Source organism: Narcine bancroftii, chromosome 11 (genome assembly GCF_036971445.1).
Source record: "Narcine bancroftii isolate sNarBan1 chromosome 11, sNarBan1.hap1, whole genome shotgun sequence".
NCBI classification, from domain to species: domain Eukaryota; kingdom Metazoa; phylum Chordata; class Chondrichthyes; order Torpediniformes; family Narcinidae; genus Narcine; species Narcine bancroftii.
In genome coordinates, this window is record NC_091479.1 from 82,317,444 (window position 1) to 82,345,124 (window position 27,681).

The following is a 27,681-nucleotide window of genomic DNA, read 5'->3' on the forward strand; positions in this document are numbered from 1 at the left end:
CCCTCCATCTCACCACCATCTTGTGATTCTATAGTCCACTAGTCAGATTGTCCAACATTCTCCAAATATTGTGAAGACTGGAAATTAAGGTACAGGCACATAATCTTTTACCTGAAATTATGAAAACTGAACATTTTTTCCATGAATATAGAGCACACACCAAAGCTCGCGCTTGATTCCAAACATGACCTGCCCCTGGTCTAGCGCCGTGTGGTGGCATGGAGCAATGTGCATTTATCAATGAGCATGAAATTATGGCAGTTTATTCAATTAAAGGGAGACTGCTCAAACAGAAACCTCTTAATGAAACAGTTGACACTGGAAAAAGTCTTTGAACTAATGCACCATTTCAACCATGTGATCATGCCTGCACAGTCCATCCTTACCTTGAGTTAAGGACACCCATTTGCAACTCCTCCAATGAACTTGTCAGATTGAGCCATGGATCCCATTTGGGAGATCCCGAGTTCAATGTAACCCTTGATTTCCACTTTCACCTCGAAGATGATGCTTGCATTGTGTTTCCACCTGAAGTGATATTTGCTCTTTGCATCCAGCACGGCACAGTAGCAGAATGCTTGGTGCACCCATTTGCCTATGGCCTGCACACCTTATAGCATGAGCAGTGGCAGTAGTCCTGCAGCCAAAGCAAGACACCACAGGTAGCTTGATTCTCACATGCAATTTGAAAGTGCCTTCCTGTCAGAAAGATCAGTGTTCGCGTGGCTGTTTTAGCCTTGCGAAGCAGCGAGCATCCATTCAAAGCTTTTCGCATGGCAGCATGTGAAGCTACAGTAAGCATGATGCGAAAGGAGCTGGTGGTCCGACTCTTGCTGCAGTTTCAAGCCAGGGCAGGTAGGCAGAACTGCGGGGAGTTGTTAAAGCCCCCCCCCCATCCAGCACCGCTCCCCCCCAACCACTCCGTCCAGAGACCTGTCAAGTTGGAATGTTTGTTTGGCACAAATCTGAAGTCAGCGCAATTACTTAACATTCTGCCATTACTATTCTATGATCTGAAAAATTCTGAAGTGTCTGATCCCAAGGGTTTAAGATAAAAGATTATATTGTAGCGAGTTGTGAGCGAGGGCAGCAAAGGACTGAGGCAACAGGCTGAGAGCTCAGTGGTCACAACGGTTTTAATTTGAATCTCACACCGCAACCTTTAAATCCGGCTGCCATTCCACCCCTTGCGAGTCGGCACTCGCATCACGATGACGTAAGCACATACATGCCCTTCCTATCTGTACTGGAAGAGACGGTCCTGTGACGCCATCCTTGCCGTGGCTGCCCCGCCACCCGCGTGTAACAAGCGGGGCCAGGTCACCACAAATTCCAATCCAATCCATAGCCATTGACTAGCCCTCTCCTTGTTGACAGTAAATCTACTTATAACTTTGATATTACAGTAAAATCCCTGGTATCTGGTACCTACATGGATCACAGATGCTGGTTATGTGAATTTTCACTCTAACAATGCCTAACTAATACACCTGCATTAAGAATACAGTTTAAAAGTTAAAAGACAGTGCAAAATGTAAAGTAATTTAAAAGAAATCAGTATTGTAGACCTTAATTATATAAGTTCACTTTAATCAGGGAATTTCTGTTTTTTGCAAAATGAAAATTTAAATTCTAACCCTGGATGCTGCACAAAAATAGTGTCGGCGTCATCATTAAGACCCCTTCCCCCCCCCCCCCAAGTTTACATAAAGCTTAACTAATATACTTAATGCTAATAAATTATAAAGGCTCTAACTAGGCAGGAAACACTTTGGGAGAGTCATCCCAGCAGTGAGTGCCATTTTATTCAAACATCTGCTGTGGGCAAAACATGACTGGGATGCTCCACTGGCTGAATATTTGCTCCCATCTTAACGTTTTGCTTCAGAGAACATTTACTATTACAATTTAAAACTTATTATTGTTTAAATTTGCTTTGCCCATTGGTTAGGTTGCTGGTTTCATGAATTCCAGATACTGGGGATTTTTTACTGTATATTTGATACTTATCCACATTATAATTTATATAAATGGTTATTATTTATAGTTTTACTGACTCTTAAGAATTGGTCAAAAGTGTTGCTTATCTTAAATTTTTCATTAAAATCTCATTCACCTATTATCCCTTTGACTATCTTAGTTCCTGTTTTAGCAACACCTTTTAAGGATTTAAAAAAAAAACCATTGTTGAATATATTCAAAATTCTCCTATCGTCTCTATTTTGTATTACAGTCCCACAATCATTCAAGGTGCCTGGAATCCTCTGGTTCTGTCATCCTGGTCATTTCCTTCTTTAATTATTGCACTATTTTCAACGTCTAAAGTCTGAATTAACTCCTTAAATCTTCTATTTCTTAGTTGCAAATTGCTCCCTTTTAAAATTCCCTCCCCACTTCCACCAGACTTTTAGTCAACTCCCCATATCTCTTAATGTAGCTTAATCAACTGTTCTTGTCAAGTGCCTGGGAATTAGAGATGGGAAAATGAATGTGGTGGATGATCCACAATATACCAATATTGAAAATTAGCCTTTAATCAAGATAAATTCCTCCCATTCCTGGCATTTTTCAATTGGAGGTTTATGTGGATATAAATTGTAGTTTTTAAACTTTAAAGAGACTCAGTTTCTTTGTAACAGGCTTTTGCAATTACAAGAGAAAAATGCTTTATTAACCTGGTCTGGATTCATTCTGACAAAAATATTAGTTGTGAAATATGCCAAAAACACTTTCATTTGCTATGCAAAACCTGCATTCGATACAAAGCTAGTTTTTGCAGTCAGATGACACTGATCTTTTAATGGGAATATCTCTTGTTATTTCAATTTACAAACTTGTTGAAGAAATACTTTTGTTAGTGTTTGGTTAATCTAGGTGTGAAATCAATAATAATTCAAGGACTGAAGTGAAGGCATTTATGGTAATAACATAAATTCTTAATACTTATTGGAACTAGGCTTTGAAGTAGAAGAAAAATATTGTAAACCAGTGTGGTTTTAAACTGAAAATTGCAAAATAATTTCAAATGGTGGGGGGTGGGTGGAAAGAGTAATATTTTTCCCAGCAAATTTTGACTTGAATAAAATTTTGAAGTCCTGAGTATCCAAGGAAACAATAGTAATAAAAAGGTAAAGTAAGAGTCTTTAAATGAATGCAGATTTTGTTAAGGCATCTGATGGTAGATGAGTAGCAACTGTTCCTGAACCTAGTGTACAAATTTTGTGACGCCTATACCTCCTTTCTTTTGGCAGTAGCGAGAATAGCATGTCCTGGGTGGTGTGGATCCTTGGTGAATGCTGCCGCTCTCCATTGGCAGCATTTCATGTAGATTTTCTTGATGGTGAAGATGTACTGGGATATGTCCCCATCCTTTTGCAGGGCTTTCCACTGCGAAGCAGCTAATCAGCACACTTTCTACTGCACATCTGTAGAAGTTTGCTAAAATTTCTAATGTAATTTTTTTTAAAAACCTCTGCGAACTCCTGAGGAAGTAGAATTGCTGATGTGCTTTCTTAACGAGGTCATTAGTGGGTTGAATCAAGAGGTCCTGGGATTTAAATTTGCTCACCCTCTCCATTTCTGTATCCCCAATGATCATTGGATTGTACACCTCAGGTTTTTCCTTTCTAAAGTCCATAATGAGCATCTTGGTTTAGGTGACACTAAGGGAGAGTTTGTTGTTAATACACCATTTAACCAAGTTTTCAATCTCCTTCCTGTATGCTGACTCATTGCCCCTTTTTACACAACTCACTTCCATGGTATTGTCAGCAAATTTGTAGATGTTGTCATCATCAAGCCACAATTATGTGTAAAGAGAGTAGAGCATTGATTTAAGTACACAACCCTATGATGCTCCAGTACTGATAGAGATTGTGGAAGAGATGTTCTTGCCAGTTTTCACTGATTTGGGTCTGGAGGTGAAGAAATCCAGGATTCAAATACACAGTGGAGCACTAAGTTCTAGATCTTGGAGTTTGCTGTTCAGTTTTTTGAGGGGATGATGGTGTTGAATGCCAAACTATAGTCGATAAAGAGTTTCCTGGTGTATGCATTTTTGCTGCCCAGGTGTTCTGGGGCTTTGTGTCGAGCTAGTGAGATGGGATCTTCTGTAAATCTGTTAATTGGAACAGATCCATGTCACTGCTCACACAGGAGCTGATATGTTTCAACACCAGCCTCTCAAATTTTTTCATCACTGTGGATGCGAGTGCCATTGGTCAGTAGCCATTTAGGCAGGCTAGCATGTTCTACTTTGTCAATGGTACGATAGAGGCCTATTAGAAATGACACTCTGCCAGAGTGAAATGTTGAGGATGTCTGTGAATACATTGCAACTTGATCAGCACAGGTTTTCTATATGGACTGGATGATTTCTTTGGATTCCCGCTTAAGACAGTCCATACATCAGCCTTGTCTACTGACAGTAGAGGATCATCAGGGGATATGGGGGTGTGCAGTGTTTTTTTTTCTTGTCTTGGTAGTCAAATTGGGCATAGAATGATTGAATTCTTCTGTGAGTAAAGCTTTGCTGTCTCCTGCACCAGATTTTTTTGAGCAAAAATGTTATTTCATTTAGACCCTGCAACACCTGTCAGGCATTCTTTTGTTATTTCTATTCTCTGGAATTTACCACTTTGCCCGAAGTGGCGAAGTGGTAATTCACACAGTTTTTCCTAGGTCGTACCTGTTCCTTGTGATCTGGCTCTTTGAGGTTCTGGATTTCGTTGTTCATCCAGGGCTTCCGGTTGGGGAAAATCCTGAATGATTTGGTGGGAACGCACTTGTCCACATCTGTTTTCAAATGTCTGTTACAGCCCTGATGTCATCATTCCGTTCTTAAGCACTACCCAATCTACTGACTCGAGGCAGTTCTTTAACTGTTTTTCAGCTTCCCTTGACCACCATCACTGTCCTGATCTCTGGAGCCTCTTTTAGGCTTGTTTGTGTGCAGGCAGGAGGAACAATGCCAGGTTATCTGACTTGTCAACATTGCGTTAGTTATTCACTAGATTGACCCTACTGTGTGTAGGTTATGGAAGTTGAATGAAGGTTTACTGTAGGATTGAACCAGACACTGGTACTATCATGCAACTACTCTTCAATTTGTTTGGTGTGCACTCAGTGGGCTGTAGGACCTTCATGTGTTGTATCATGGTTCTAATAGCACTTCTAAAGGAAATTTTGGGTTATCAAAGTCATTTTGGATTTCTAAATGGGTGAATGTTTAATTGAATATTTTGTTTTGAGGTAGTGTATAAAATAGCAGAATAGTTTGAATAGACTCAAAGATTTCCACTTGTGATTTAGTTAAGATTAACTTCTGGGTAACAAATATCAAAAGAATCTTACTGCATGTTTGGAAAGTGGGTGTCATCCTGAAATGGGTGTTGGGTAAAGTCCAATTCCATTGTATACACAACATTGCTTGAAGTAAAATAACTTGGTGCAGTTTTGGTGTTGCATTTACTCCTGTCACAAAGTTCAGGCTTTTCTTTTGAAAGTCCAGATTAATTTGCTTTTCAAAGCAAAGATCAATATATTAAATTTCCTGATCAGATTGCCGCCTTGCTTCCTGCAAATTATTTTAAGATCTGGGGAAATTGGCATGTCTAGGTAGCTGAATATCTTGTGTACACAATGAAATCTACAAAGGATAAATTAAAAGCAGATTTTTAAATTCGTGGACAAGCAGGTGATATGAATTTGTAGAATATTGCAAAACTCTGGAGCTGTTCAAATTTAATAAATGGACAGTTAGTCCCTGCAATTCTAGGACTTTAACATCTTGTGTACAGACGGACATGCTCTGATTGAAGCAAGTGAATGTGATCACTTGTACATTTTGAAACCTAGCAGTTGGATTTCATAAAATCTAAAGCCTAATGGCCTGAATACATATGAGAATGTCTCATCTCGTAAACTGAGCAGGATTGGGCCTGGTCAGTACTTGGCGGGGAGATGTCTACGAACACCAGATGCTATAGTTTTCTGTTAGGGGTGCTGAACAGTGGCGACTCTGCCTTACAGTAGACAAAAGTTAAAGAATTCCATGCATCTTCCATTCTAAATGTAGTATTATGGAACTATACCTTGAATTGATTAACTTTGAGGAATTGAACACAACTATACCAGACTGTACTAAATGCATCAAGCTTCATGTATTTGCTCCCTGCCATTTGCTTCATCCTGTGACCACCTGCCAAGATGAAGCAGTTCACAAGCAGTGACTTTGGCTCTGTGGAAAATTTAGAGGTTCTGCTCTGGGCCATTCCTGATGGCTACAGCTAAAGGCCTTTGCAATACTTTGAATATCTGTAGACAAATTATTTTAAAATCTAAAATAAATTTTATTTGTATATGTGCTTAATTATTAAATATATTAAGTAAAACACAATTCTTTCACAATTGTTAACTGTTTTATTACAAGGCCCATCATATAAAGATTAAATTCAGGAAATGTCTCGTCTATTGCTTTTAAAAATGTTTTAAGTGGCATTTGTGGCTGTTGTTAAACTAAAGACTACGTATATTCGACTTGGGGTGTTTGTTCTCTGTCCTGGACTCTGTGAATCCAGTGATGGAGCAGGAGGTCAAATGTCCTCTGACCTTCTGTTTATCTTTAACTTTCATGATTTGTATGTAGGCACGGAAATCAAAAATGATGTCCCACAAAAAGGATCTTGCTGGTGAAGTTTGATACCTTAGATTCCCTTTGATCTCTTAACATAAGTGCTTCTAATCCCACTTCTCTTACTTACAATATGGGTCAATACCATAAGGTTAGAATAGACTGCTTACAGGAGTAACTAACTGTAGAGCCTCGCAAGGTATCTACGTTAAATTTTGTCTTGATTTTTTTTTTTAAAAAGTGGTCGCAAGAGATTTGTAGGTGAAAGTGGTGGTTTTCATTCAATCCCCAGCATGCCTACAATTAATTTGTTCATCTATGAATTTAATTGCTGTCCATTTTCCAATCAAAATACTCTTTAACAGGTAGTTTTCACATTTGGAAAAAGTATAAAGGAAAGTGTGGAGAGGAGCAGTGTGGGTGGGGTTGCAAAAAACTGCAAGATGCTGGAAATTGTAAATAAAAACAAAAATCTGAATATTCCATGTCAGCTTGCATCTGTGGAAGGGATACCATTAACATATTGATTTGGAAGTCTTTTATCAGAACAGTCAAAATGTAAACTAGTCATTTCAAAGGTATAAACTCAAGAATTCCTGTAATGTAAACATTACACTGGATAATAAATTATTCATGCTGTTTTCAAATAAAAGTATTGTGATTGTACATAGTTAACATTGGATAAATTTAATATGTTCTTGCTATGCAGTCATCTGTAACATTTTCTGCACATTTTGAGGCATTGGTCACAAGCAACATTTTTCCACGGCTCTTAAAAAGCTAACTGTGTTCAATCTGGACTACGCTCAGTCAAACTTGAGGTTACTGTTCCCTTCAGTTTTGTAGCCTCTGAATCTCTCATTGGCTTCTGCTATATGCTGCATCTCATTTTGTTAACAGCTGCATTAGAGATGACTTGTACACCCTACTTCAAGTGAAGAGTTCCTCTAACTTGCATGAGAAAGTAAACTGGATTTTATTTCCTGCTAAAGTCGAAAGTTATTAAGCTGTGCAGAATTTGTACTAAGCAGATTTTAAATGTGCTCGGAATATCATGTTACCAGCACCGCCCACAAGATCCAGTACTTTCTCTTTCAGGCACTGTTCTCCCACGATGGCCTCCTCCTCTTGATGATGCCAACTGCCTATTCCTTATGAACTTTGCCTGCAGTAGAGTTGTAGAGAGAGTTGAATGGGCAGAGCATTGGGACTACCTTGCTGATTGGATGGAGCATTCATGCAGTGAGCACAAGATCATGGATGTGGGAAGAAAAATGGAATTGAAGCAAAGTATACAACTGAGTCAGTGGATGTGCGTATGTATTGGTGCGTGTAGACGTGGAGCAGAACACAAGTAGTTCTTCTGTTATGCATGGGCAGAATCACAGAGATGGGAAAGGGGAAATATGATGAGAGCACCAGGGATATGAAGAGATGCAAAGGAGACAGAAGGAGCTTGTATGAGTGAATGTGTTGCAAGCAAAAGTTTGAAGGCAAAGATTGTAGATGTCTAAGTCTGGCATGGTCATGATTTACTTTGACACTGGTCAAGACTAGGCTTAGTATTACGCCTGACAGGCCTTCCTGCTAATACCTCCTGAAGAGTTTCCATCACTTGACACAAGATATCCCACCATTTTCTCTGGGCCCTTCATGAAAACTATAAAGCCCCCTGAGGGGGTGAAACTGGTGCCACTTCTAAATAATTGATTAAGAAGGGCTGAATGTGTGTGTTTTCAGTATTGGCTGAGGGATGTTTTGGTGGGTCACCAAGTGTAGTTGGCTGTAAGAAATTAAAACTAGTGCTTTTCTGCAACATCCCACAAATGGAATCCGTATGAAATTATGATCCTGATGGTGCCAGTTCTTAAACTGCACTGGAATTATTTTATTTTAAAGCAGTTTTAAAACTATTAGACAAGCTGGGAGGTTGGTGGGAAGCGGTTTGTGGAAAAGTGCCATGCACTTTGTTGACTGAAAGATAAACATTGATTTGATGGCAAGTTGTTGGCCACAAGGAGGGCACAAGATCAGTAGTGTTATGGGATTTTGGGGGAAAGGAGAGGGGAAGATAAAGTTAATTTTTAAAATACCTCTTGAGAATGGGGAGAACAAATGGAATAAGTTTAAAATATTTCCAATTAAGCTTATCATTGGGACTTTAAATATTGTTTAATCTTAGTACAACTAGCCTTATTGTGTAATTTTAAATTTCATCGTTACAACATCGTCCAAGATAAATAGCATAGAAATATGCCTTCATTAACACTTGTCTGTGTCGGCCAAATTTTCTAGTCCCATTTGCTAATGTTCTGCCCATACCCTTCTTAACCAAGTAAAAACAATGCTGGAGAATCTCAGCAGGTCACATTTCAGACTTTTGCATTTACTTCCCCCTCTTAACCTTTTCATGTAGCTGTTGAAATTGTTCATGCTTCTACTACTTCCTCTGGCAGCTTGTTTCTCATTCTACCTGTGAGGGGGGGGAAAAGAAATTGCCCCTCAGGGCCACTTTAAATCTTTCCCCATTTGCCTGAAATCTATGCCCTGTAGTTTTACAATCTCCAACCCCAAGAATACTTTGACCACTTGCCTTATCGATGCTCCTGACAATTTTGTACACCTTTCCGATCACTCCTCAACCTCCTGTGATCCATTATAACACTCATCTGAATAATAAGCTCCTTGGGGATAAATTATCCCATTCCTGATGTAAAATTTGTTGCTGGATAAATCTAGAATAAGCAAACCAATGATTGTGCTTGAGTTCCTGTGTGTGAAAGAAAATGTGGTCCCCAAAAAAGCTAAAACTTGTTTGTAAAGTTACTGCACATTTTGATCTGAGTCGTATCAGTCCACTTTTTGAGGTGGAACACCCCTCGCCCCCACAAAGTTGAAAATTAGTCAAGGAAAGCTAACCTTGGTAGAATGCAGGAAATTTAACTGCTTGTAAAAGACAGACTTCCCCCCCCCCCTTCATTGATACCAATCTTAATGTGATCATTTTTTGAAAAACTTTATTTATTCGTTCAAAAAACAAATAATATATGACATATACAGCAATTAAACATGAACATTTTTTATTTATATATATATTAAAAAAAAAGAGAAAAAAAGAAAAGTTCCCCCCTTCAGCCAACTCTCCTAAGGAGAACCATAAAAAAAGAAAGAATATTTAAAAAAAAGTTAAATATACATATTAAAATCTAATCAATATAAATTGAAATGTAAATATTCTGAATCTAACAGCTACTTATTAATAAAAAAATTATAATGATCATGCGAAACATACGTAATTTTTTCCATTATTAAACAATATTTCATCTCATTATGCCATCTATTAATATCAATCATATTTGTATCTCTCCACGTACTAGCAATACATTTTTTCGCTACGGATAAATTTAAATATACAAAAGCAAGCTGAAACATATCTAATCCCAAGGCTTTCAGAGGTTGCAAACTACCCAATAAAAATACTGTTGGATCTAAAACTATTTTAATCTTATACAGATATTCTAAAAACGATTGAATTTTCTTCCAAAAAGATTGTATATGTATACATGACCAAACAGCATGAAAAAAAGTTCCAACCGTATCACCACATCTAAAACATAAATCTGATTCATGAAAACAATATTTTAAAAATTTTTCAGGTGTCAAATATAATTGATGTAAAAAATTGTAATTAATCATTGCATAATGTGTATTTATCAATCTAGTTACACTATCATAACAGATATCTAACCAATCCTCTTCAGAAAAAGTAAAACCAATATCTGCTTCCCATTTAATTTTTAGATCTATCCCAATCCTTTTTATCCATACCATCCTATAATATTTGATACATAAATGAAATATAACCCTTCTTTGGTACCTTCATAAGAGAAGTCTCAAATTTAGTCATTTTAGGTAAAATCCTATCTCTACCAAACATGTATTTTACCAAAGATTGAATTTGATAATAAAGAAATAAAGAATTCTTATCAATACCAAAATATTCCCTCATCTGATTAAAAGATAAAAACTTACCCTCTTTAAAACAATCTCCCAAATTTTTCACACCTTTAAATCTCCAGTGCAATAAACTTTGATTATGTATTGAAAAAGAAACAAGTTGATAAAGCCAATAATTTACCCCAGAGCCTTTCATTTTATTTTTCTTTATCCTTAACTTCATTAAATGCTTTAGTATAGGCATTGTTAGTATATTTAGTATATTGTTGTAACAAATTTATATCCCACCTAAACAAAAATTGATGTATTTCAAATTCAATTTTAGCCCAACTAGGAGGCCGTACCAAATCCATCAATTAACTAATAAATTTAAATTGGGCTGCCTCATAATAATTTTGAAAATGTGGTAAACGTAATCCCCCTAACTCATATTTCCAAGTTAATTTATTCAAAGCTACTCTCGAAAATTTACCCCTCCATAAAAACTCCCTAATCTTATTTAAATCTCGAAGAAAAATTTTATCAAGTAAATACGGAATAGATTGAAACAATCTATACGCGGGAAGATATTCATCTTAATTGTATTTATCCTTTCCATTAAATTAATAGATAAATCTTTCCATTTAATCAAATGTTTTAATTTTTTTCATGAACAGAGCATAATTTAATTTATATAAAGATTGATAATTAACATTCAAAATTATACCCAGATATTTAATTCGATCAGTCTACTTCAAATTAATAATATTCTTATAAACTGAATAATCTCCTTACCAATAATATCTTTATATAAAAACTCACATCAATGTATATAGGCCCTCCAATAAAAATATCACAAATTAAAAACTAAGAAAAAAGTTAAAAAATCTTTTTTAAAAACAATTAAAAAAATTCCCCCCACCCCAAAAAAAACTACCAAAAGGTAGTAATCCCTAAAACAAAAATTGGATATGGATCACCCACCAGTGACTGATAACTAGTAAAGAACTTAGTGCAAATCTCCCCCTCCCCAACCAAACAATCAGTAACATCCAAGTATCATAATAACAAGAGAAAAAATAAAATAAGAACATTCTTCTTTTCATCCAAAAGACTAGAAGATAGACAATAGGAGTTGGAGTAGGCCATTTGGCCCGTCGGGCCAGCACCGCCATTTTAGATCATGGCTGATCATTACCATCAGTACCCCTTTCCAGCCTTATCCCCATAACCCTTAACTCCGTTACCCACAAGAGTCTTATCTAACTCTCTTTTGAACATAGTCAGCGAATCCGCCTCTACCACCCTCTGTGAGGATCTAGAAGATCCCATTTCAGAAGGAGATAGACTCTTTCCATTCCCATTTTTCCCATTTCTGCCATTTCTTCCGTTTCCAGAGCTACCAAATTTTCCTTTAGGAGATGATGGTGGACTACGTCTTTGTCCTCTTGTATCTGGCAATGAGTCAGCAAAAATTATTGCTTCACAATCAGTTTCAAAAAACCGAAATTGATAGTCTCCGTAAAAGACCTTCAACACTGCAGGGTAACGAAAGGTAGACTTGTAACCTTTTCGCCACAAAACTTCTTTAACTGAATTAAATCGACGTCATCGTTGAATGACATCTTGACTCAGATCAGGATACAAAAAAGACTACTATTCTGAATCAATAATGGGGTTTGTCGTCTCGCATTTTGTACTGCAAGTCGAAGTATTGCTTCTCTATCCAAATAACTCAGACATCGAATTAATAGGTCTCGGGCGTTGACCAGCTGAGGGTATTCTTAAAGCTCTATGGGCTTTTTCCAGTGCCAATCCCCCAGAGAAAAATTCATGCCCTAATATTTGCGGAATCCAGTCTTTAAAGAAACGAAGAGGGTCTTGTCCTTCTATACCTTCTGGAAAACCAACAATTTTCACATTATTCCTTCTGCTTTGATTTTCCAAATAATCTATTTTTCTTTCTAGCTCCTTCACACGATCTCCTAATTCTATGACTGACTTTTCCACCTTCAACACCTTTTCTGTGTTAGAAGTCACTTGTTGTTTACAGTCCAAAAAGCAGTCTGAAATTTTTCAAATTCTTAATAAGATGCATCCACATGTGTCTTAACCATATTTAATTCTGAACTTATACCAGCATTCATTTGATCCATTTCATTCATTGGAGATGTCAACATGGGTTGAATAACTGCATTCAATTGCATATATTGTGAATCAGTAAATCTCAGCTCTGCTCTCTCTGACATAGTGGCAAAACAAGGTAACTGCAGCTCCTGCTGCAATTCAACAAAAGGCATTTAAAAATTTTTACTGCGGGTCTGGACTCCCAGCGACGACACCTCGCCTTCTCCAGGGGGTCGCCACTGGTCTCCCCCCGCATCCTGTTGTTTTCTCATCCAATCCTTCATTTGGTGAGTAATGGTTTTTTTTCAGCCTCCTCAGCCTGGGGCTGTTTCAAGTCGTCTAGGCCCCAGATCTTCAGCACTTCGAAAATGTATCTTCTTTTGAACTTGAGATTTAGTCTTCTTACCATTAGTGGCCATAATAATTCCTTAATACTTTAAACTAAAATTTAAAAAGTTTAAACTTGGAAACAAAGGGTTAAAAAATGGGTATTTAAAAGTCTGGCCAGAGAGGTAGAGATTGCACATCTAGACTCTACGCCATCTTGCCACACCCCCCGATGTGATCATTTCTGAAGAGAAGTGGAATTGCACCAACTATAAATCATTGCTTGGGAAGTGACAATTAGCTGCTAGTTCATTTTTGAAGACCCCCAAAATGTATATGTTCGCTTTCTGAAGCCAGAAACCACTGCATAGTAATTAGTGGTAATTTGGTACATCAGCTTCAGATCTTCTATAATTGTTTGGAGGCAGTTGAACCACCAAGATACATTTGTAGATTATTCTTGTAACAGCCTGCAAGAAAGCTGCAAATTAAATCAGCAAACTAACAACAAAAAATAGAATTTGATTTCTTGTTTTGAGAAGTATCATACTGAAAATGCTACTGCTTTCTAATGACCATTACCTAAACATGCATACAGTTCATTTGAGGATAATTAATCTTGTACTTCAAACATATTCTGCTTTTAATATATTCAAACTCCAAATTTTTGATGAAATAATAAAATGGCTGTTGGTATATGCTGGAAGTGTTATTAGCATAAGTAGACAATATTTAACGAAGGGAAAGAAAATCACAAGTTTTTGTTGGAAAAAATATTTAGTGCTTGCTAAGTACTGCATTATTCTCCCTTTTACTCTTGCTAAATTTTTTAAATGCCCAAGTCAAGGTTCTTGTGTTACGAGCCCAGAGGACTCCAAAAACCAGCAACAATAGAAATTCACCAAGACAATGGTTACTTAAACAAAAATTGCTTTTAATTTTCTTCAAACATAATATAAATTTTAAAATTATTTCTATTAACGTAACCCCCTTCTAATTTTAAGTGCATGTGTTCAGGAAAGTTTTTTGTTTCACTGTCTAATCTTTCACTTTTCACTTCTCCAAGTTCACTGGTATCAGGCAATTTTCCATACTGTGCACAGAATTTAACAATGATGATCTTCACCAGGGTCTGGTGCTTTAACTTAAATTGTTACCACAAAGGAAAGTCTTTGGTTTCAGAGAGAGGTGTTTGTTGTTCATTGGACACGCATACAAACTGATCTCCTTCAATCAGCCACTTCAGTGTCGTGCTGAAGAAACTTGGCCCCCCCCCCTCCCTTGGGTTTTACAAAAAATAACCTCTTCCAGGTTACCTCAGACTTCTTCTTCCCCTATTCCAGGAGTGTCTTGGGTAAACTTATACCTCTCACTTTGTTTGTTTTAGATTGGTCACAGTGTTCGAGCTACCGAAAGAAAATAGACACACACACCGAGAGCAGTTCCGTTTATACAAGTCTTTATTACTAAATCTAAAGCTGAATTCACACTACAATATGCAAGCCCTTCCCAATTATACTTATCAATGCCTGGACTGGTCCAAACTGCCAAAGCGAGGCGACGACTGCACACTTGTAGTAGGTTGTCTGGGTGCCGGTAGCAGCTTCTCCATCTCCCCGGACCGGGACGTCAGTTTGGAATCTTTAAGTTCTTCTTCTTGCTGAGAGATGTTGCCACCTCTTGGAGAGTCTCAAACTTCAGCAGTGGGGCCATGGCTTATATTACCCAAAAGTTGTTTACTTCAGATCTTATCTCTTTGAACAAATGATTTAATTATCTTCAAGGTCTCCTGACAGTCTGCGACCAACAAAAGACAACTGCATCTCTGGGGCCTCATGGTGGAAGTTGGATAATGTCTACTGATTCATATGCATCCCTGGGCCCCATAGTGTAAATTTAGATAATGTCTTCCTATTCAACTGCATCCTGGGCCCCATAGTGGAATTTAGGTGTATCTACTAAATATGCATCCTGGGCCTCATAGTGGAATTGAGATTATGTCTTCTGATGCAACTGCATCCCTTCTTGCATCACCTAGTCTAAATCCTCCATTACAAGGAGAAATACACTAACCAGCCATTTCCTCTTGTAATTGACTATAAGAATGGGCTGAACTCAGAAATTAAAACCCATCTTCAAAATGGGGCCTTATAGCAGGAGTGCCAGTCTTGCAGCCTCCAGCGTCAACTCCTGCTGCAAATCTCTCATTCAAGAATCATGTTTTTTTTTCCCCTCTCTGTTTGCAAAACCACATGACCCCTCTTTGAACAGCAAACTTCAACCAGTCTTGGATCAATGGCACTGGAATCATTTTCAGAGCCTGGACATTAATATTCAATTTATTCTATCATATCACTCCAATTAACACCTATTTGTGAAGTCCTTTCCAAAGCAGTTCCATTGTCTCTGCAAAGTCACTGTAGACTTGTAGGTTCCACCTGGGCATAGCTCTTGCATTTTAAATGAGAGGTCTTTTGTGAAATGTTAAAATCTGTTTGTAAAGTGTCCCTCTACTAATTTGTCATAATTTTATTAACCCAATCTGTAACACTTAAGGCTATAAACTTTCCTACTGTCCGTTATCTAAAGTAGGGGTTGCCAAACCTTTTTCGTTGTGGGCACATACAGAAAAATATAAGGAGTCATGGGCAAAACAATGTTAAGCCCAGCAATTTTCAATCCATTACACTGCAAGAAAAATTGTGTATTTAGACTAGAAAATCCCCGTGCCATCAAAAATCCATTTTCTATCAAAATAACTATATAACACTACTGAACATTTCAACTGACATTAGTTGTTTATTGATATGCTCATATTATAGGAAGCTTTTCTGTATCTGCTGCTCCCAATTTTAATTTAAAAGAATACAATCAAACTCTAAAACTCTTTTTAAAAAAAAAAGTGCAAAGTAAAAAGCTGGGTGTAAAATAAGAACAGGAGTAAAGATCACGAAAAGTCTCCAAAATCCCTCCACTACTCTCAGTGAATACAGTTCATGGTCCAAGTGTCCACCTTAATGATTATGATGCACTATGTAAATCTGTAGAGAGGCTATTAAAGTTGACAGATTCCTTGCAAATCAAACAAATACACTTTCCCTTGACTTCTGTGAAAACTTGTTCATTTTCCCAACGTGTTTGAAATGTTTGGCACTCCCTTGCTATTTTCTCTCTTTTCATTTTGGCCATGTTTAATCAACTGGGGTAAATGTTTTCATTGAGTAACATTTCAATTGTTGGTCTAGTATTTGTTCAAAATAGCAGTGACATCTAGTGTTGAAACTAAATGCAATATGCAGACATTGCAATTTATTGTTAGACTAACTGGCCATATTCCATTTTATTTTTAAAATTTAACCAGGGCCACTTTTATTTTTTTTTTTAAAAATGGCCTGGAGACTGTAATTTGGCCATCCGTGACCTAAAGTAACCTTGAAATCTTATTGTACAATTTTATAAATTGCATTTTTCATTTGAACTCTTTCAAAGAACTGAAACATGAAAGTCTGCAGGCACTGATAGGCATTGATTATAGTTTAAAAAAAAAGCAGGTCTCCAGCATCCATAGGAAGTAAAGATATAACACTATTTTGGGCCTGAGCCCTTCAGGTTGAGTGTTATCTTGAAGGGCTCAGGTCCAAAACATCAGTTAAATATTTTTAACCTCATGGATGCTGCAAGACCTGCAAAGTTCCTCCAGCATTTGTTTTTTTTTATGATAGAACTTTATAGCACAGAAAAACAGCCCATTTGACCCTTCTGGTCTGTGCCGACCAAAAAAAAACTAGCTAGTCCCACTGACCTCTCATTCCATAACCATCCAGACCTCTCCTGTCCATGTATTTATCCAATTTATTTTTAAAACTCAAGATTGAGTATTCACTACATCAGGTGGCAGTTCATTCCACACTCCTACCACTTTCCACTAATATTCCCCTTATACCTCTCCCCTTTCAGCCTCAAGCTATGACTTCGCATATTTATCTCCCCCAGTCTAAGTGGAAACATCCTACTCACATCTGCTCATAATCTTTTAAACTCCTCAAGTCCCCCCTTCATTCTTCCTAATCTGTTTAAATCCCAACTGGCAAATTTAGTTATTCATTTTTTATCTTCTGTTTGTCTTATGCACTGATATTGATTGAATATTGTCATATGTTCCTTAATTAGTTGCAAAAATCTGTAAATTGAACTTTATACTTGACATTCATAATGGCACTCCCTATTTCTTGTTTAAATTTTACTCATGAGTACCATCAAGATCAGGCAGCACCCAGTCTTGTCTGGCAAATGAACAAAAAAAAACCTGTTTCTGTTGTAACATGATTGACCTTTTTTCTTAAATCCTCCTTAGGGTCTCAAACTCCAGATCTTGGGATTTAAAATTAAGAAACCCACATGTCATAAAGTGCAACACCGCAAGGATATGATATTAGGTCAGGATTGAACTTGAGTTTGGAGGTCTTTGATGCAGCAGCATGTGTTACTGTAGCCCCTTTCACACTTGCAAGTGATCCCAGGAATTAACCGCCAATTGGCCTTTAAAGTGCCTAGTGTGAAAGCAAAATCAGCTCAATGCTGGTGTCAGATGATGTCATCTCACGCTGGGGATTGACTGTCTCGACCCAGCAACTATAGACCCCGAAGTTGCAATCAGGCAAGTATGAAATGGGTAATTGCATTGTGGGATTGAAATGACACAAGTTTCTGCATGACTGCAGGAAGAAAAGATTAAAATGAAGGTATAAACTTTGCCATGGGAAAGTCACAGAAGGGGAGAAAGAGCGAGGCAATAAACAGCAATAGTGGACAATTTTTAAACAGCGTGGGAAAATTGGTAGCACTATAGCGTACAATTTATAAATACCATGGGGGGGGGGAAAACCAATGGTGGACCTAACATCCTAGAATGCTGTGCGGCAGAGAACCCCCTCTTTGAGTGCTCCATGCATGCAACTGGACATAACAGCTCTTTCTCTGCTACATGGAATTCTGGGAGGCAGGTCCACCATAGCTTTTCCCCATGGTATTTATAAATTGTACGCAATAGCGCTACCAACTTTCCTACGCTATATAAATTGTGCACTATAGCGCTACAAATTTTCCATACCATATAAATTAAGTGCTATAGCACTACCAATTTTCCCACCCTGTTTAAAAATTGTCTGCTATTTGTTGCTTGCACTTTCCCACAGTCCCTTATATAGGTCAGCACAACAACAGGGGCTGAAGGGCTCAGACTGTGCTGTACATAAAGCTTTATTATATAATTAGGCATGATTATTTTTGTTCAAATATAAGATTATAATACATTGATCAGGATTTAGGACCGATCCACCATCACTTGATGCGTCATGATGTCACGGGTAGAAGATAGAACAGTCCTAACCCTGGGGATGGCTCCTTGCAAGTGTGAAAGCGACACCCCCTCACTCCTATCCCAGGACACTGAATGGCCAATTTCGTGGGATGCAAGTGTGAAAGGGGCTTGTGTCTAGCTCCTTGAATATATTTGTGACTTGGTCTTTGTAGTTTTTAGTGATAACAAATTATACAGGTTCACTACCCTCTGAATGAAGGAGTTCTTGTCTCAGTCCTAAATTGGAGGTGCAAGTTTGTAGAGAGCAGATAGCTGCAGGAAATGTGATAGTAGGAGATTTTAACTCTCTACATATTGACTGGGACTCCCATACTGTAAAAGGGCTGGATGACTTGGAGTTTGTCAAATGTGTTGAGGAATGTTTTCTGAATCAATAATAGAGGTACCAACTAGAGAGAGTGCAATACTGAATCTCCTATTGGGGAACGAGAAAGGACAGGTGACAGAAGTATGTGTAGGGAAAATTTTGAATCCAGTGATCATAATGTCATTAGTTTCAAGTTAATTATGGGGAAGGATCGGTCAGGGCCACAGGTTGAGATTCTACATTGAAGAAAGACCAATTTTGATAAAAATGACAAAGGATCTAGAATGCGTGGATTGGGACAAATTGTTTTCGGGATGAGTGGAGGGCCTTCAAAGGTGAAATTTTGAGGGTATAGAGTTTGTATGTTCCTGTCAGAATTAAAGGCAATTTTAAATGGCATGGGGAACCTTGGTTTTTGAGGGATATTGGGGATCTGGTTTGGAAGAAGAGAGAGGTGTATAACAGGTATAGGCAACATGGAGCAAATGAGGTACTTGAGAAATATATAAAACGCAAGAAAAACTTCAAGAAAGAAATCAGGAACCCTAAAAACAGACATGAGGTTGCTTTGGCAGACATTGTGAAGGAAAATCCTCAGTTTCTACAGGTATATTAAGGTCAAAATTGGTCCCCTTGAAGATCAGATTGGTCAGCTTTGTATGGAAACAAAAGAGAAGAGAGAAGTCTTGAATTTTTTTTTCATACACGTTCACTCAGGAAAAGGCACAATCATGTGAAGTAAGGAAAACAAGCAGAGAGGTCGTGGAACCTATACAGATTAAAGAGGAGGAGGTACCTGCTGTCTTAAAGAAAATATGGGTGAATAAATCCCCAGGGCCTGACAAGATATTAAATCGGACTTTTCAGGGAGGCTAGTGTAAAAATTGCAGGTCTCTGGTAGAAATATTTAAAATGTCCCTAGCCACAGGTGTGGTGGAGAGGATTGGAGGGTAGCAAACATTGTTCCATTGTTTAAAAAAAGCTCCAAAATTAACCCTGGACATTATAGGTAATTGAGCCTGACATCAGTAGTAGGTAAATTATTCTAAGAGATCGGATTGTAGTTGCGCTGTGTCGCAGTGAGAGAAAGGAGGAGTCTGACTCAAGTGGTGTCTAGTTGGAAAGCTGCTTGCTTGTTCATACACACGCACATTTTAAACATTCCTCCCAGGAATCCCCTTGTGCTGCGGGGCAGAAATGACATCACTTTCCGAACCACGGTTCGCCCCGCAATCAGCTCTCCTGATGCTGACGTCCGCAATTTCCCAGTGACTTCCTGAGCCGTTTGAAACTGCGCTTAGGTGAGCCACCATATGGCCCCTATTCCCCCAGAACCGGTGATCGGAGGTGAAATGTTTGGTACCATTCTCTGGTTGTTTGGGTTGGCATCCTCGCCTTTGCGGTGCAGGCACTGATAGTGGTTGATCAAGGTCTAGGTGTGCTGGTTTGAGGCGGTCGATGTCCAGGATGCAAGTAGTGCCGCTGTGGTATACCGCCTTGAATTGCCCCTCTTAGGGATGCTGTAGGGATGGTCTGTGCACATCTCTTGGAACAGAGACATACTCACAGCCCTGTAAGTCCTTGGGCACAAAGAGTTTCTTAGTGCCTTGGCAGGAAAGTTGGAATCGGGGCCAGTTCACTGAGCTGCTCTTGCAGTTTGTTCAGGACCTCTGATGGCGCATCTTCCTGCCCTTGAGCTGCAGGCACAAATTCTCTGGGAACATTAGTCAGGTGCCATATACCACCTCTGCTGATGAAGACTTCAGGTCCTCTTTGGACTCTGTGGAGGTGTCTACAGTGGGGGGGATTGCCTCTTGCAATCTTGTGAACCTGTCCACCATGGCCCACAATGTCTATATGCACATGCTCGAACCTCCACTGTAATGGCTGGAAGGGCTGTAGTGGAGCCTTCATGTGCCATTGTAGGTTTGTGCATGTTCTGGACCAGTGCCCGACCTGCTTTCAGAGGCTGGATGGAAGGATGGGCTAAATTGTGCAGGATGTCAAAAATGCAGTGCCTCCAAGCATCCGGAACGATGGGCCGAAGCTGACCTGTGGATACATCGCAAAGGAATGTTGGACCCCCAGTCTGATGGCAATGTACTCCAGGCAAAGCCCAAGACCACAGTCCTGTATGCCAGGATCTGTGTCCTGGGGCTGAGCTTCAACTAGTGCCGTATAGTCCAGCCCCAGAGATGGGGAATGTACTACTTGTATGGAGTGTGTAACAGTGTGTTGGCAACCACGTTGCTCTTTCTGGAGATGTCGCCATGGTGGTAAACTCAGAGACATGAGAGATGGAATTGTTAGTGGGCTGACCACTGGTATGACACTTTGGCGAAGGTTAGGGGCTTGTAGTCAGTGAAGATGGTGAATTCCCTTCCTTCAAGGAAATACCAAAAATGCCGGAGAGCCAGGTACAGGGCTAATAGCTCCCTGTCGAAGGTGCTGAATTTGACCACTTGTGGGGTGGTTGTAGGTTCCGGCTGAAGAATGCCAGGGGCTTCCATTGGCCATCAATGATCAGTTCCAGGGCGCTGCCTACTGCCAAGATGGAGGTATCCACCATGAGGGTGGTTGGCATGCCCACTTGGGGTGGACTCGGAGTGTGGCATTTGCCAGGGCATCCTTGCTCTTCTCAAATGCCATTACTGCCTTTTGCATCCACTTGATCTCCTTGGTCTTGCTGGACATGAGACCAAACAGGGGTTGCAAGATGCAGGCAGCTGAAGGTAAAAAAAAAAGTGGCAGTAAAAGTTCATCATCCCTACAAACTCTTGTAGACCCTTAACTGTGTTAGGCCTGGTGAACTGGTCGATGGAGTCTGATTAAACCAGTGTTTTGAAGTGTATTACTACCTTCAGTTGTTTTGCACTTTTAAAATTAAAATCTGTATAATCATAAACAATAATGAGGAACTTGATAATACAATTGCTGCAAATGTTCAAAGGTTCCCGTTGTTGTCATTTAATAAGACATTAAAAATTATATACTTAATCTTTTGTCTCCCATAAGGCAAACAATTGCTGTGAGCATTGCCCAGCACCCCTAACGATAAGATAAAGAGAAGCAGAAGAGTCCCTTCAGAATCAATGTCCGTGGATTCTCCTCCAGCGTTCCTGCAGCCGCACAGATTCTAGTTCAAACCTTCAGGAACTTGAGCTCCATATCAGGAAGCCTTCACCACCTGAGGACATTTGGGAGGCCTCCTTTCCCTCCGCACCCTCTCGAATCCTGGTTTGGATGCCTAGTTCCCATGAGCCAGTTGCCAGTAACCTACAACCTTGTGTCTGTCCTTCAGCTGCTATGGTCACTGACCAGTAGGATAATCTCCTATGCTTTACTGACTTTAATTTTAAAAAAAATTTAGACATACAACACAGAAACAGGCCATCTCGGCCCACGAGTCCATGCCATCCAATTTACCCCCATTAACCTAAACCCCCAGTAAGTTTTGAATGGTGGGCAGAAACAGGAACCCTTGGAGAAAACCCACGCACACACGGAGAATGTACTGACACTTTACAGACAGTGTGGGATTTGAACCCTAGACCAGCCCTGATTGCTGGCGCTGTAAAGGCATTGCACTCTCCACTACACCATCCGTGCTGCCCTATTTGAATGTTTTGAGCTTTTACTGTTGAATATTTACTTTTTATTGTTGACCTGATGGTACATGTAATTGCTTTGTGTTGAAATGCCATTGGATTTTCAGCAATTAAAATAAATGGAAAGAATGGTCGTGTTAAATTAATTTCAATTCAGTCATCCATGAACCTGTCTTGCCAAAAATTACAAAGGAAATATTTGCCTGAGGCTTTGTTTCTGCACTGCTGCATCATTTTTCAAGCTTTTTATCTAAATTCAGTCATTCAATTAGTCCTTGGAAAATGTAATTTTCCACCTAGTATACTACTACCACCTACAGATTTTTAGTTTGCACAGTTGGTACTAGTAAACTATAATATCTCCAATATGCTTGTTAAATTGAAAATTTGATTGCAATTGATTCTGAACAAATTGAATTTGGAAGATTTTTGTACTTAAAAGGAAGGACTTGATCAAGAAAATTACTTTGCACCATAACATCTGCCAGACAGAGCTAGAAAGTTCCGAACACTTTGCTGGATAGTTTGTTTAAAAAGCTTCTCTACTCCCCGGGTAATGAGGCTGTCAGGTATATAAAATTAATGAGGGGAAAATGCAAGATTATGTAGTAACTAATAAATGAAGTTTGTACATTTAGAATATTTTTAAATAGGGCAGGTTTGACATGCATTGTTTAATTGTAGATGTAAATCAATAGTGTGGCGTAAATTACATTAGTTTTGTTTCAAATTTCAGAAATGTTGTCACTGGCTTCAAATACTATTGCAAGTGAGAAACTGAGTAATTTGTTCCATCATTCAAAGGCCAAAGCATCCTGTATCCATTATTACAAATTGATTGCTCCTTCGTCTCCAACCAACCACTCCCATTCAATCATAAATATTTTGTCAACTTCCCTTTTGTCTCTTCCCGTTAATCAGGTACAAAAACCTTGTGAAGCAATAATTCATTCTTCCAATTGTATACTGCACGGTGTTCCCTTCTACACTGGAGAACCTCAGTGCAGATTAGGTGACTCCTTTGCAGAGGACTTGCATTCAGTCCATAGGAGTGACCCCCAAGTTTCCAGTTTCCTACCACTTTATTCTCCATACCACTCTGCCCTATCTATTTGTGGCCTCCTGCATTGTGACAACAAAGTCCAACTCAGGTTTGTTACACTTCTCAGCAGCAATTGGGAGGCACATAAATGAATGGGTTAAGTTTAGCACAAAATTTATTAACAAACTAATAATAGAATTAACCCAATAAACTTAACACCTGAACACCAGCCTTAGAGAGGCAACTCTATATTAACAATGGATTATTATACAGCATATGTGGGGGGGGGGATGACCCAAACCATTACAGTCCAAGCTGAAATGCCCCCCAAGATCATTAAAATTCCCAAAACAAACCCCCATGTCAAGTCTGTCAAGAAGGAACAGCTTACGGATTTGGTCTCCAGGCTTGAGATTTTGTTTCCTTGCGCACTGGTTGAGGCTGTATCCAAATGACTGTGGTCCCTATACACTTTCAACCGTCATGGAAACATGAGACTGGCTTGAGTTTTGACTGTGGCAACAACCACCTTTACTTTCTTCACCTGGGAATTTTCACAGTGACCTCCTAGTCACCACATGAGATTCACTCCTCCAAAGCCCTCTTTAAGGTTAACAAGTAACTTTCTGTCACACAACTCTTCTCTGGACACCCTGGCTTGAGTGGTCTCATGACTCCTGTCACACAAAGTCCTCTTGAAAAGGAGCTGGAGAGGCACTGGTCAGTCCCACACACACTCTGGGTATCAGAGTTCCTCAAACTTGTATCAGGACAAGTGCTGATATCCATGGACAAAGTAGCTGTCTTCCTTTTTCCACTGAAACTACTGGGGGAACACACTGACATACAGTTCCAGATGGCAGTGCTAGCACCTGTGAACAAAGCTGCCAGGTGAGCACGCACAGTCAGACCGCCTGTCTGATGATCTGCAGTCCAATACACTGACTAACCTCTTTAAAACCAGTGCATATCTCCAGTTCTCAACAATGGTGGAGAGAGGTTAACAGCTGCAGGCTCGCTCTCCTGCGAGCCCATGGTCTTCTGCGAGCCCATGGTCTTCCAGCATGTGGTTCCCATGCTTTGACAGCTGTCAAAGTTCCCTAGCAGTAGCCCGGTGCTACCACAGCATTAGCAGCTGTTAAATCTTCCACAGTAGGTTCAGTCCTGTCCTCAGTCAAAAATAAAATTGTCCAAGGTCCATAACAGGTTGAAAACCTGCTTATTGCAGCCTTCCAGGCTCTATCAAACTCTCTGACTTGCTGTTCCATTTTTGTATGACCAGAATGAATGTGGACCATTCACCATGCTATTAGCAAAGAACCATGCTATTAGCAAAGACAATGTACTTGTATCACGTGAATCAATATATCAAAGATTCCCTTTGTTTTATCCATCTTTCCTCCATATCTACTACTGAAAACTAGCTTGCTTTCTCGCTTTCCCTATTCTGATAAAGGGCCTTCAACCTGAAATATTAGTTCTGTTTCTCTTCCAACAGTTGCTACCTGCCTTGCTGAGTATTTACATTTTCTGTTTTCTTTGCAGATCATCAGGTCCTTGGGATTGTCAGCATTTCAAGTTTTTCACTTCTCTCATATATTTTTGATTAATACATTTTTCAGATCTTCAATTTTGCAACACCTTTGATTCTTTCAAATGTGTAGCAGGTTTTTTCTGTGCAAAGACTGATGAGCAGAAACTGCTTAATTCATGTTATTTCTAAATTCTCCAATCTCTGACCATAAGGGGTCCACATTCACTAATGTCATTTCCTTAAACATTTAATGCTTTGCAATTTTTTTTTGTTTCTTGCTATTCTACTAGTATATTTCTGCTTTTGCTTTTCTCTATCCTTTTTTAAAATTCTACAGTGCACTTGCAATATGGGCTTGCAACCTTTACAGACTATAACATTTCTTTAATGTAGTATTAGCTGATTGGAAGCTTGCATTATCTGTGCAAAAATATCCAGTCTGTTCTGACATAATTGTCATTTGTACAAAAAAATGTTTAATGGGTTTCAATCTGTTTGTTATTCTTAGGGCACTGTTTTCAATCTTGATTCAGACGAAGAAGAACGGGGAGAAACAGTGGATGAAAGCAATGATATTTATATCTTACCCAGTAACAACTCTGGTCAAGTAAGTCCTCCTGAACCACTCACAGTTACCAGTTCTTGGCAGACTGCTAGCTTGCAGACATCATTGTCTCCAAGTCAAAGCTGGCATACTGAAGGCCTACCAGTTTCTCTTGGAACAGAGTCTTGGCAACAGCTATCCATGGATCCAGAGGACATGAAGAGCTTGGACAGTAATGGTGGTGGTGAAGAGAAAAGTGAAAACAATTCTTCCAATTCTGATATTGTTCATGTCGAAAAGGAGGAAGTTACAGAAGCTGGTGAGAAGCAGGAAATGGAGCTAAAGACTACTGGAACTACAGCATCGTTTGAGTCAGAAGCTATTTCGACCAAACAGACAATGCCAGTAGAGAGTCTGTCTTCTGTTGGATTGGAGAAAACTGAACCTTTATCAATAGCAGTTTCTGAAATAGAAAAAAAAGCACTAGAAGCTGCTGGAAAAGATGCATCCCGATCTGGTGAAATGCCACAGTCAACATCTCTCCAAGAAATAAAGCAATTGGATGAGATTAAAAAAGATGCCCCAAAGACCAAATTGGAAGAGGAGTTTTTTGAAAAGGGGGAAAGAGTTGAAATGGCTCCACTAACTGAGCCAGAAGTTACTGAAGTGATCATTCCTGCAAAAACAACCACACCTGTTTTGTTTTATGGTGGAGCTGCTGCTTTAGCAATGCTGGCACTTGCAGTGGGAGTGGCTCTCGCCTTGAGAAGAAGATTTTAATATGAGCAGTTCGTTACTGATTAGAATAATTAAGGCTTTCTATTCTATTTGATTTATGACTGTAATTGAGTATTTATTCAGTTGTATTGCACAGAATGTGATCAATGAGACAAGCAATGATTAATAAGGGTATAGATATAGGGCATTGTTTTCCATTGAGAAAGTGTTAATGGGTAGAGTATAGGATATTCTTGAATGCAATGGAATCTTTGACAATGAAAATGCTATTTTCTTTCCAAATAATATCTAAATGTTGAGTCACTGAAGAGGAAAAGAATGTTGAATCTTTTCTGGGAACTTAGTTAATGGAGACCTTTTTATAATTGGAATGGATTCTTATTTACTGCCACCTTCATTTTTAACTGAGTAAAACTAATTCCTAATTTTTTAAAAAATTATTAGCTTGGATATTGTTTCTATTGTTATGAGTCCATTCAGTTCCACCATGTCCATTTGTGCAAGCTTTACCTCTGCTTGTGTATTTTCCATTGTCCCATTTGCATTTACTTGTTTATTTCTTCATGGAACATTTTTTTCATTAAATATAGTTGGCATCCTATATGTTTTGCATCAGCTTAAAAGATGTAATGTGGTTATTAATTTGTCTAATATACTTCCACTACTGCTGATGCCGTAAACAATTCCATCATTTAGACTGTGGTGAATTGAAAGCATTATATCTAATTTGCTTTAAACATGCAAGTATCGATTGCTTGCAAGTTTCCAAGTGAGGTGATCAAAAGAAAATAATTTTGACGGCAATTACAAATGGTTTTCTGAGTGCTCAATTTGCAATTTGTACTAAAACCATAAATAACAATAAAACATGGATTCATTTGTGGTGAAAATTATTTATCATATTCTATTATATACCCTGGAACCATTGCAATTTTTAAAATTGACTTTTGTATTATGGCTTCCATTGTCAGCAAATTTGTCATTTAATTTGGGTCATGTATTTTAGCCAACTGGAAATTCTTTTATTCCCACTTACAAACCTGAAAAAAATTGCATGCCCATTACTATCTTCATCTATCTCGGTTCAAGTTTCCTGAGTATTGAAATTAAGATTCTATTCAAATTTAATAATTATAAAACCACTTCCCTCCAACTTTGTGTAGATTAACATTTTTAGTTATTTTATAATTGTATATTAAGGCAGAAAATAAATCTGCTAAAAGATATTTGGAATATCACAAATCTGTTTGATTTCTAACTTTGTGGCTCTAATGAAGGATCATCAACCTGAAACATTGACAGTTTAATCTTTTCACAGATAAACACCTCTCATATCTGTCAGAATTCCATCCTCTCATTTTTTCTCAAACTCCATTGTGTATCTGATGTTGACTGCTTCTTCTCCACTCCTTTTGAGATGTTTTCCTTTCAACTTGTCCATGCTTTCCTCTCCTCTATTAAAGCAATCCCAACCACACCCCTTCTATTTCTTTAACTTGTGTTGACC

At 38.7% G+C, this 27,681-nt stretch overlaps 1 protein-coding gene across 13 annotated transcripts in view; it reads left to right on the plus strand.

Annotated features, from left to right (window-relative positions):
* bcl2l13 (BCL2 like 13) overlaps positions 1 to 27,681 on the plus strand; it is a 79,352-nt gene that overhangs the window by 12,890 nt on the left and 38,781 nt on the right. For 5 of the 13 annotated variants that reach the window (XM_069903718.1, XM_069903715.1, XM_069903717.1 and 2 more), the window contains one exon: positions 25,401 to 27,064. The exons of 4 other annotated variants lie outside the window; for them this stretch is intronic. In XM_069903718.1, the coding sequence (XP_069759819.1) occupies positions 25,401 to 26,216 (816 nt within the window). In that variant the 3' untranslated portion in view covers positions 26,217 to 27,064. Of the gene's footprint in view, positions 1 to 7,729; positions 7,910 to 14,408; positions 14,515 to 17,375; positions 17,458 to 21,723; positions 22,446 to 25,400; positions 27,065 to 27,681 lie in introns of those variants that run through there. 4 more of the 13 variants (XM_069903719.1, XM_069903722.1, XM_069903723.1 and 1 more) reach the window with 4 other exon arrangements.